General features: G+C 38.9%; 2 protein-coding genes across 3 annotated transcripts; both read right to left on the reverse strand.

The window, feature by feature from the left end:
- Positions 1–192: 192 nt before the first annotated feature.
- On the reverse strand, positions 193–7,230 carry tpra1 (transmembrane protein, adipocyte asscociated 1). 2 transcript variants are annotated; one of them, XM_062415667.1, is made up of 12 exons: positions 7,076–7,230; positions 6,008–6,191; positions 5,340–5,472; positions 4,703–4,789; positions 4,057–4,129; positions 3,882–3,961; positions 3,645–3,755; positions 3,263–3,323; positions 3,063–3,165; positions 2,487–2,567; positions 2,020–2,389; positions 193–1,939 (listed from the first exon to the last, which is right to left on the reverse strand). In XM_062415667.1, exons 2-11 carry the CDS (start codon positions 6,178–6,180, stop codon positions 2,119–2,121), a joined length of 1,173 nt encoding a protein of 390 aa, XP_062271651.1. In that variant the 5' UTR covers positions 6,181–6,191; positions 7,076–7,230; the 3' UTR covers positions 193–1,939; positions 2,020–2,118. The 2 variants fall into 2 exon arrangements, with proteins under 2 accessions (XP_062271651.1, XP_062271650.1); XM_062415666.1 differs by having other exon boundaries at positions 2,012–2,389.
- Positions 7,231–8,740: 1,510 nt separating this feature from the next.
- Positions 8,741–11,603, reverse strand: trim107 (tripartite motif containing 107). The gene is made up of 2 exons (XM_062415665.1): positions 11,470–11,603; positions 8,741–10,458 (listed from the first exon to the last, which is right to left on the reverse strand). The coding sequence occupies exon 2, from the start codon at positions 10,440–10,442 to the stop codon at positions 8,907–8,909; it is 1,536 nt and encodes a 511-aa protein (XP_062271649.1). The 5' UTR covers positions 10,443–10,458; positions 11,470–11,603; the 3' UTR covers positions 8,741–8,906.
- Positions 11,604–11,782: the final 179 nt, after the last annotated feature.

Genomic DNA, 11,782 nt, shown 5'->3' on the forward strand with positions numbered 1-11,782 from the left:
ATGAATTATCTACTTGTAAAGTTTTCTAAATTATCGCTACAGAAAAACATGAATCCTGGATATTTAAGAATGGTAATGAAATGTGTTGTATAAGAAAAAGCCCTGAATGTAGCTATCAAGTAGAAATGTAGTACCAAAATACACCATGATGTGGCATCTACTCCCATCCCCAAAACACACAACCCTCAGAGAAACAGGTATGTCTATGGTTTATTCTGTATGTCATGAAATGCTCAGCACATCGCATTAATAGGGCCTCAATATTATACAATCAATGCACTTAAATAAAAAGGCAATTTATGCATCATTTGCAAAATGATTTCACCATTCAACATCTTGTGTATCAAGAGAATAGACAGTAAATCCATAACAATGCTCCTTGGCAACTCATGTCATGAAACTGCAAACTGATTTTCAAATCTCTACTCTAGTTGCAAGTAATACGGCAGTGTTCACCCACACTCAGATCTGAATATAAAATATTCACAGTCAGGCAAATACTGTGTTGTCATCTTTATAATGATGAAACAATAAATGTTACCTTGCAGTATATTCCCCACATACAGGTTACCACTATACATGAATACTACTTGCTTAAATAGAGTGATTCTTCCAAATGTATAGAATTTCCAGGGGAAAATACACCATGTAATATTTCCATGGTAGGTATAAGTGAATGTGATGTGAATTATGAATCTGTTGTAACACCCTGAGGTATGATAAGAACTGATTTTCAGGAGTTGAACGATGAAGCTAAAAACCCAAGCGTAAAACTGATTTTTATACGATAAAAGTAAATCAATATCATCATTTGATGCATTAAAACTGAGCACTGTTTTTTTTTTATGGTCCATTTTTCATGACTTAACAAAAGCATTTGTGAAAACTCTGAACACCAAAATAAAAAAACAAACACAAGTTAGCAGCAAATTAAAAGCTGAAATTTGTTATGGCAACCATTTGCAGCAAGAAGAAACTGAACTAGAAACAAAGGTAAATATGAAATGAGGGCATGTCTAATTTGGAATACACATAAAAGGTCTCTGCATATTGTTGTTCAAATCACATTTTCAGTAGGAGGAATGATTAATCAGGTAATAACAAATTAAAGAAAAAGCCATAATTAAATAAAAAGAGGAAATAAATTACTAGTAAATAGCTTATGACCGAGATAGAAGAATTATTCGTATGTGTCAGGAGAGAGCCAATAGATGATTTTGTGATCCTAAACATGGAATGTCTTTCCAAGGAACTTCCTTTTCATAATTGCAGTAACACACATCACACTCAAGCCTTTTACTTGTTAACAAGAGGGACAACACTTTTTTCAGAAGACAAATTATACCCATCAAAATGAATTAGCACAAGTTCTTGCCCTCTATTAAGAGGCACAGTGACTCAGTACAAACTGATTAACCAGCAGAGTCACAAATCTAATACAAAGCAGCAGATAAAGTCTGTTGAGATGCTGTTACTCAAAGCCTTCAGGGGGAATGTACAGCTGTTACGTTGTCATCAAAATGAAACAATGTTAGATTTTAAAGATTTGGATACTTAAAATGGGGCTAAAATTTCATCATTGACAATTGATGCTGGAAGTCGGAATGACAGAAAACGTGTAAAGACAAGTCAGCAAGCTCTCCCACATTAAAGAGTGAAACCAGATCAATGAAGTCTGTAGGGGCCACGGTGAGGAACAGTACTCCTAGTGTGGAGCTACAGCAGCAGTGCACTCTGGCGACAGTGTTACAAAGGCAGTTGCTAAATTCACAGTTCTCCAGATAATTGGCTAGAAAAGGTCTCTCCTTATGTGTCCACTTCTAAACTTATCCTGGCCTCATACAAAGACCAAGTTTATCTTTCCTCTGTGTCCAACTCCTTTGTTTTGGATTTCTTTTTTGAGCATCTCCTCCAATCCCCATCCTGCCCAAAACACTACCTTCACACACACACACACACACACACACACACACACACACACACACACACACACACACACACACACACACACACACACACACACACACACACACACACACACACACACACACACACACACACACGTAAAAATCTAGCCTGCATAACCATCTCTCTTCTTCCATCCTCCTCTACAAGGATTCATGCGTTGACAGGTCTCCAGCGGTCAGCTTCAATGCTGTTAATGCTGCTGGACCCATAGGGTCCGGAGGCAACATCATCTAGGTATGCTCCAACCATACCAGCGTTGCCAGGACCAGACCCATCAATCTGGGTGGAGGAGTAGTACAGACCCTGGTCAGTCAGCTCCTTGCGACCAAGAGTTGTAGCAACAGTTGGGGGAAGGTGAACGTCACTTTCATCTGGCTCATCCACCTGTGACTTGTAGGAGAACAGGATCTTGGGTTCTGAACTGTGGGAGAAAAGGACATAACGAAATAAATAAGGAGATGGGGTTAAAAAATGTTTCAAATATATTCTTTATATTTTGTATGATTCGTCTTACATACCCAAAAAAGCCTTTGAGGAATGTGACGTAAATGAGTGGAGCAAAGGCGGAGAAGTACAGGAAGGTGGTGACATCCACACAGCTGGTTCAGAAAAGACAAAACAATCACACACTGTGTACAGAGCATATGGAGATTATCAGCTTCTGTAGATACATAAAGCATAATCAATAGGTTTCTGCTCAAGGGACAGTTTGTCCCCATATGAAACATCTGTTATATTCTCATCCTCTTCCCACCCTAAACCTAATTGAACTTCATTGCACCCACCAAGACAGTGAGTCATCCCCCTTTTTGCAATTCAGCCAAAAAATGCAATTACAAGGAGGTTTAAAAAAGAGCCACTCAGCTCCAAATCCAGAGCAGTTTTCTAAGATTGTGCAGCACAACCAAATGCTTTACAGCCAAAGCTTCTCTGAATGTAAAAGTCGTATTTAACATTATTTTTTTCCTCCAACAATAATCCTATGGGAGGATTTATTTACTCAATATTCATGAAAAACACATTATAGCCACAGTTCTGTGATAAATATGCACATTATTGCTGCTATAGACTGTTGTTATGAGGATTATACTGACCAGAGTCCCTCTATAATTCCAGCACACAGCAGAGAACTGCCCAGGCCCTGGACAAAGTTCAGTAAAGACAGTATGGCAGCGTATACATAGAAACTCCTCTTAGCTGCACAGAGGAAGCAAAACAAAGATTAATGGACAATTATATGGCATCATCATGTTTTTACTTATTATGATCTCATTTCTGAAATCTTGAAACTTACATGGCAGAGATATCCTCTCCCTTAGTGGAGTTTTGGGCAAGATCACAATCAAAGAGTACACCTATTAAAAAAAAAAAAAAGGATTTCATTGACATTCAAACATCAGTCATCAGTGATTGGTTATTTGTCAAGTATGAGTTTTATGTTATTCTTTATCAACTGTAATCTATTTGTTTTTCCCAGGATGATGAAGTCATGATCCACCCTCCTCTGCCTCTGATTGGCTTACCTGGATATTCTTACCCAAATTATAACCAATCTCACTCCTCATGCCAAAACCTAACCAACCCAACCAATAGAGGCAATGAGTACTAGCCAATCAGAGGCAGAGGAGGGCTGGGGGGGAAACAAAATTGGTATACTTTAGCTAATGCTTACTGACCAGAAAGAAGAAGCAGGAGCTGGCCAACCAGAAGTGCCGTCCTCCGTGACCGTAGATGTTGAAGTCCTCAGCAGACAGGTGACTGTCTGGATACAGGATCTCTAGTGTGCCCTAGAATAACACAATATCAAGTTCAAACACATTTGCAACATTTTCTACTTTTTTTGTCCATGTCGTATATCTAACAGTCTTTACAATATTTAAGTTATTATTTAAATCATTGCCATCTGTCATTACCTGAGTGATGGAGTAGGCCAGAGCCAGCACAGCAGTAATAGCCAGCACACGCTTTATACTGGACTTGCTCTCCAGATGACCTAATAACATTTGAAACAGATGCGTCATGTGAAAACAGACCACACTGACAAACATATACTGTAAATGAGAACTGAAACCAGTACAGCAAACTTACTGAAAGCCAGTCCCAAAATGATAACACTGAGCTCAATGGCCAGCAAGAAGAAACGGGTGATTTCCCACAGCACCTAAAGAGAAGATAAACATCATGAGAATCCACTGTGGCAGAATCGACCAGCTGTGTTGTAACACATATTGACCAAAAACATATGTATAACTTTAAAAGTCAGGTCACACTCCAGAGCGTTATATAATCATTTGTATGTTTTCCTTCAACGGTGCAGCCATGTCAGTAAGCTAAGGGAACAGTCGGTCCATCACTGTGAAGTCTGTGGGGATCTGTCTGGTATGTGAAGAATGTCAGCCATGCCTTTCTTCTTAGACATGAAAGTCTCGTAAAGCAGTGAAGCTCATATCAGGCTGTCTGGGTAGTACTTAATAAAAGACTAATCAGGGACAGAATATGGCCTCTGCCAGATCATACATTACATATGTAAACAAACATTTAAACACCACCATAAATTACTAATAACTTGTTGTTGTATGTTGTGTATTAAAATACCTCTTAATTAATTTATATTAAATAGCAAGTTCTGAATTTTGGTGGTCAATATGTTTGGATCACATTGCTTTTGCCCTCAAGTTACAATTTAAAGTTTACAACAACCCAACTGCCATTTGTGTTACAAAATGTTTCTTACTTTGTCAATGATGGTGGCGGCACTGGATGCACTGACAGTCATAGACACTATGGCCCGAGTGATTCCAACCGCTGCTACAACAAAAACCTGAAAAAAACACAGAGCATGCTAAGAGTATATAAAACATTATGCCTTCAGGAAATCCTACTATTTCCTACAGTAGAATTACAGGGGAAGTACAGCAGACAGTGACAATGCACTGATTAACAAAGAGAGACAAACAACCTTGCAATGCATCACAGAGAAGGTTTGCTCTCCTTCAAGAAAAATTAATGGGTATTAAAGTTTGTTTGTTTGTTGTTAGGTTACCACAACTGGAATGGTAACCAAAACAGACAGACGCAGTACATTTTTGAGATTGAGCACACACAGAGACAGAACAGATTATAAAGCAGAGCAATAAACAAGTACAAAAAAAATCTCATCATATATATACATGTATGTTAGTTTGTCTTTGCTTTAAGACAAAAAATTAAAGTGAAAGGTATTAACAGGTGTATCGTCCCTACAGCCTTTAAGTGATCATTACTGCAGTGAAATCTTAAGAGCTTTGAAGTTTTATTCTACCAGTTCAGAGATCAATGGGGTTATAATTAGTTTTAAATGCTTAAACAGTGTAGTGTAGTTTGTGCCCTACCAGCAAGTAGAAAGTGATGAAAATGGGGCTAGAGGTGAGTCGAATCTTTGCCCTGGCTGAAGGCAGCTTCCACATCAGGAATACAAAGAAGGCCACATTAGGGATGAGCAGTAGAATATCCCAGAACCGCACCCTAAAACAGAGAGATGGATGTGAAGGTGAATATAATTATAAATCAACAGATTAGGGCTGGGTGATATGAAGAAAATTAAATATCATGATTGTTTTGAACAAATACCTTGATAATGATAGTGTAACAACACTGTAGGGAAGACAACCAGTACTTTCACAAAATATTTACACTGAGATTTTTCATAAATAATCATCAGTAATGAGGAGATAATGACTAAGTGTGTAAAGGCGAACAGCTAGACAGTGTTGTACGTTCAGAAAATGACATCACTTTGTAATGCAGCTTTTAAAACCAGGAAAAGACAACAATTATTCCATATCTGAATATGACAGTATCCAAAATCTAGAACGACATCTAGTCTCATATCACAATATCAAAATATAGAATCAATATATTTCCCAGCCCTACTAAAGATATTTTTGTGTAATCTGTACAGCTTTACTTTTGTTTATTTATATAAACATGGCACTGCTATACATGGATTACAAAACTGACTCTTGTATGTATCAACAATCTATTCTATACCACTGATTACCTGGATTCTCCAACGTCCTCATACAGAACTTGTAGACATTTGTGAACCTTGGTGATGTTGGCTTCAGTATCAGTTTGCCAAGTCGAGAATGCTGATGTGTTCTCCAGTGGTGTAGGTGAAATGCTGCCATTGTATTGAGCAAACCTCACCACAGCAGTCACTGTGGCTAGCATGGTGTCAGTACCTGAAAACAAATTCTCATTTAATGTCAGATACTAATTGAAACTGATTCTTCAATAGCTGAGGAAGATATTTTACTTCTCTTTCTTAGAGAATCTGAAGTCTACTTTGTGAAAGGGAAGTACCTTTGGTTACACAGAAAGTTATTGAATCCTGTATGAGAGCCTACTATAGGTGATAGTATGCTAGATCCAACACATCGTCAATACAAGCACTACAAAACCCACTTCAGAAACAGAGATTTAGGACACGGTAAAAACGGTTGTTTCGTTGCACCAGACAGGCACTGACAGCGTCCTCCACTTCAAGGCAAATATTACGTAACAAGATTGGTTACTATATCAGCCATGTGTGGAGGTAAGTTTAAATGCTACTAAATGTAAAAACTACTCTAATCCTGTTACCATTTACTTATGCTTCTTCAGTAAACAGAAATAGTACCTAACTTGTTTAGAATAAACTACAACAAATGGCAAGAGGTCCGTTTTAAAAGCTTCCTTACTAGAGTTGGCTGAAAATGTTTATGGGCAGATAGGTTAGTTAATTATAAGGCAGCCTGGTGTATACTCCCTTTATATGGTTTATCATAACGCTTTCGGTTAAAGATCAATTTCAGATAACTGCTAGCTGACGCTGCTAATTAAGCTATAGCTCGCTAGCTGACGTCGAAAGATGGGTTATATTATCATTATTCTCTGAGCTTCCATTAGAAACAAAAACTGTAATAGTGATTATGCTAATTGTAAACAGGGCCAGTTTAAATTGGGTACCACAGCTTAAAAGCCGACTTCCTCAGGTTAGCATCAAAACAAACGTGATACCAGTGCAAGTGCAATGACGCCGAGCTGACGCACAGACAACTTCAGTTGGTAAAAATGAGCGACTTACCGATTCAGAGGACTCAAATTCACGGGCACAACTGCTGTAAAATGTTTTGGAATAAATATAAATTTAGCGCATGCTTTCAGGCGCTGTCATACACACTGAAATCGATCAATAAATAGGTCACTAATTCGGGACATGGCTTTGCTGCTGCTGGACAGTTTCGGTAACAAATTTCCCCAGTGGTCAGCTGACATCTCCCCAAACAAGCAGAGCAAGTCTCGCGAGATGACGGTGTGACGTAATTGTTTTTTCCTTCTGAGTGACATCTCCAATGTTATATAATAAATATGCACCAAGAAGCACCAATATAACAAATGTACACTTAACTACAAGTATAAGTCCCCCCCCCCCCCCCCCCCCCCCCATGTAAAGCGTCCTTGGGTTTGTGAAACAACAACATAAAATGAAGACAAACATTTATTTTAAACATCAAAACAAACAAAATAAAAAATAGACTAAAAGACTATAAACAATTCTTAATCATAAGCCATTTGACTATATGTCTCCTCTGTGTCGGGAGTGGGGACTACTCTGATAGTGAGGACAGAACGCTCACTTGGACTTGTTTTTTATTTTATTTATTCCACTGTCCATCACATCTGTTGTATTTCAGATTTTTATTTTGATCATCTGGGGGTACTGTCTGTATATGCTGCCATTCTAATATATATACTTCATGTAGATTATTCAAGTATCAGTATTTAGTAATCTCTATTCTAACATGCATGGACAATCATGCACCTAACTACCATAGCAATATCCATTTTACCATTCAATTCTTTCTGTTCTATTTATTTTTTATATTTTTTATTGCTTCTGCAGGTGGAGCTAGTTCGAACTATACATAATATACAGTTAGCTACTTTAGATTAGTGGTTCCCAACCTAGGGGTTAGGGCACCCCATAGGGTAACCATATAAATCTGAGGGGTCATGAGATGATTAATGGGAGAGGAAAGAACAAAAAACAGTTTTGATTCACAAATTTGTTTTTCAGTTTTTGGACTATTTCTCCAATTGTTGTGAAATATTGGGTCATTTGAACATGTATTGAAATTAAACCATGTGAGAAGTTGGAGCTGGTGGTTGAACTGTTAACAACTCATATACATCTGAAATGTGACCCAGACTACACACTGCTTTTTCAAAGACGCCAAAAAAAGGTTGGAAACCACTGGTTTCATCTTCAACAATGTGTTGTAATTGTAAAAGTACGGTCTAGACCTGCTCTATATGTAAATTGCCTTGAGATGACTTTTGTTGTGATTTGGCGCTATATAAATAAATAAAGATTGATTGATTAATATTTTAATAGCTTGTTAAATTTTCCATTGTGTCAAATCTTCATCTGAAAAATAACTAAAGCTGTCAGATAAATATAGTGGAGTGGAAAGTATAATATTTCCCTCTGAAATGTAGTGCAGTGGAATTATAAAGTAGCATCAAATGGAAATATTCAATTCAAGAAATATTCATGTAAAGTACAAAAGTACCTCAAAATTATACTTAAGTACAGTGTTTGAGTGAATGTACTTAGTTAATTTCCACTATTGTAAATATGTTGATAATGATATGAATGAAAATACAATATGAACCATTTATTTGTCAGATGGAAGTAGAAAACATGCTAAAACAGAATATTCATCAATGTTTGTTTATTTTACTTTGTTTAAACATCAATAGAATAATATTTCTGGGCACAGCATTTTGAGCACTACATTTAATGCACACTGCAGTAAGTCATTTATTCACATTTATGTTTTCTTTGCCTGTGTAGACTTACAAAGCAGTCCTACATTATCACACAAAGCGCCCAAAGTGCAAGGCAAAAATGATTATGAATAGATAGTGACACGTGCTTTGGGGTGCCCTGTCATCATCCTGTAGGCCAGGTGTACTGGTTCAGTCAGGTTAGCCTTAAACGTGTACACATGGGTTTTCCCACTGTTGGGGCTTATATTGTAAAAGCTCAGCCTGTGGGTCTTGAAGCTCAGCTGGATCTCTAGCCTGCGTGATACTGTGGTCCTCCTCAGTGGCACATCGTGACCCTGCTCAAAGGCTGTCAGACGATTGTCGAACCACATCAGGCACCAGGAGCTCCGGCTGCTTTCCAAAGCAGAGGGCAGCCCAGCGCGTGCTAGCTTCCCACTGTAGCAAATTCCAATGATCCATGGAGCGACTTCAAGCTCCACCTCCCAGCAGTGATCGCCTTCATAGAAGCTCTGGGTGCTTAGGACCTGGAAGAAGTTGATGAACCTCTGAGGAGAAGATGGGTATGGCTGTTTGTTAGAGCTGAAAGTCACTGTCTTCAAGTCCGCTGAGAGGATCAGGTTGGGGTGGGCTGTTTCTGGGTCAAATGTCACCTCTGAAGGGTTGAAGGTGTTTCGAAGGGAGCGCTGAATCTCTCCAAGCCTCTCCCTCAGCTCAGCATTCATGTGTTCCAGCTTGGGACAGGCTCGAGCTGGGTTTACTTTGGATTCCACATGGTCTTCCTCTTCTTCCATGGGTTTTGCCATCAACTCCACAATTAGTGGTTGTAGACTTTGAAGATCGTCAGTAAATGCAGTCTTGTCTTCCTCAGTCAGAAGAGACTCGGCTCTGAGCACAGCCTGCCTCAGCTGCTTTGTCAGCTCAGAAGCTCTACTGACTCGGCTGCATATACTGGCCTCGCCTGGATGAAGCTCTTCTTCAATCAGCTGTGTCACCTGTGCACTGTAGCTCTGTGACAAATCCATTATCTGCCCTAAAAGCTTTGATGCCTTTTCTCTTTGCTGAGCATTAGCAGCAGTCACATCAACTTCCATTTCCCTCTCTTTCTTCAACACACTCTCTGCCATCTCCAACTTGAGGGTCAACTCTGTGATTTGAGAGGCCAGTCTGAATTTAGGTTCCTCCAGTTCCACCTTGCTTTTTCCACTGCCTTGTTCTTGATCCAAAGAAGATCCACACCCAATTTGAAAGCCATTTCCCTTACACCCTGAGGTCTCCTCCTGATTCACTCCAGCTGCTGCTATGTCCTGGTGATAGTTCATGTTTGATTCATCCATAAAAGGATCACTCTCAATTTCATAACTAACATCAAGAAGGTTTGCGGAGGGGTTGACATTCCCTGCAGTGGCTTTGTAGGTCTCAATTATGCTGCACATGTTTAAGCTTTTCACAATGTCTTTGGTTCCCTGGTATTCTGCCTGGCACTCAGGGCAGCTGTGTTGGTCGAGGCCTTCTCCCATAGTTCGAATGCAAGCAAAACAGTACACATGACCACAGGGCAGAGAAACAGGCTCAGAGAAGAGCTGCAAGCAGATGGGGCAGGTGAGCTCTCGAGCCAAGGCTGCTGGATGGTTCTTTGTTTTAGTCTCACTTGCTGACATTATTAGGCTACAGGCCCTGCAACAGACAATTCAGGGTAAGACTTTAACAATATAGTTTAAACCATTTGTTACCTGTGACATAATGAATATGACTATGAATGGCATACATTTTGTAAGGTTTAAAAGAACGGCTAATATCAGGGCCATAGCCAGGACTATGGAAAAGAGACTTTTAAATTTAAATTAATTCAGTCAACGGTGTGATTTTATGTGAATTTCATTTCCCAACATGAAAATCCAATCAAATATTATCTTTTGGACTTAAAGTAATGTGCATTAAATACAATGAGTCCAGTATTCAGTGTATAAAATATCCTCCAAGTGTTACATTTTAACTGAATGTAAACTACCCCAAATTGCCCTCCACCCTCACCCACTCACCCAATGCATGAGGACATTACCTAAATACACGAGGACATGACCTGAGTATCCCCAATAGTAGATACGGCATTGTAGAATATAAACATTGTCCATTTTTCTTGAAGTTGCAGAGGAAACTGGGGAAGTTACCAAGACAACTGTGCATGACGAGGCACAGTAGCCCACGCGCAAGGAAGCCATACAGAATGCATGTAAAATCTCCATAAAATGAAACATAAATTCAATTAAAAAATGACCAAAGTGTACACAGACCAAGATTGCATCAAGTTTTGTGCCCTGAAAATGGCTAATTTCAGTTGCAGCAACATGTTTCCTAACGAGTCCAATAAAGGGCAATAAATGTTTCCGGGAAGTGTTTACTTTAAAGTTAAGTTTCGATTTCCAGACAATTTTCTTCATCATAATTCATCCGTTTTCTCTTGTTAGTGCGACTCTGCCTCAGGACATCGACTTGATTTATTTGAATAAGATTTGTTTCATTATGCATTTCATCTACCTACATGTTATTCATAAGTATATGCCTATTATTTCATGCGCAACACGTAGTCTCAGGCGCTTAACTCTTCTACAAAAGACCAAATAGCCTATAGATGATCCGCCATTATTTTAAAAGGATAAAACACATTAGCCAGCATGAAACACTTACCTGTTTACCAGTACTGTCTCGTGTCAAGTCTTCCTGCTCAGGTAGATACAGTAAAACGCACTGACGTAGGGATAACCGGTCAGACCCCAAAACGCCTTTCATACGCAGACACCACCACCTGCCCCACTCCAGCTTTCTTGGCCAATCGATGTTGAGCAACATCTTAATCACAATCACCTGTTGTTTGTATTCACCAAAACCAAAAACCGACTCCACCTTATACAATGATTACCATGCCCTCGGATTTGGTCTACAGTCTACATTTTGTTTATTTTTATTGCACAAGATATACATAACTGTAAGAGTGAAAAAA

Source organism: Scomber scombrus, chromosome 3, assembly GCF_963691925.1.
Source record: "Scomber scombrus chromosome 3, fScoSco1.1, whole genome shotgun sequence".
NCBI classification, from domain to species: Eukaryota; Metazoa; Chordata; class Actinopteri; order Scombriformes; family Scombridae; genus Scomber; species Scomber scombrus.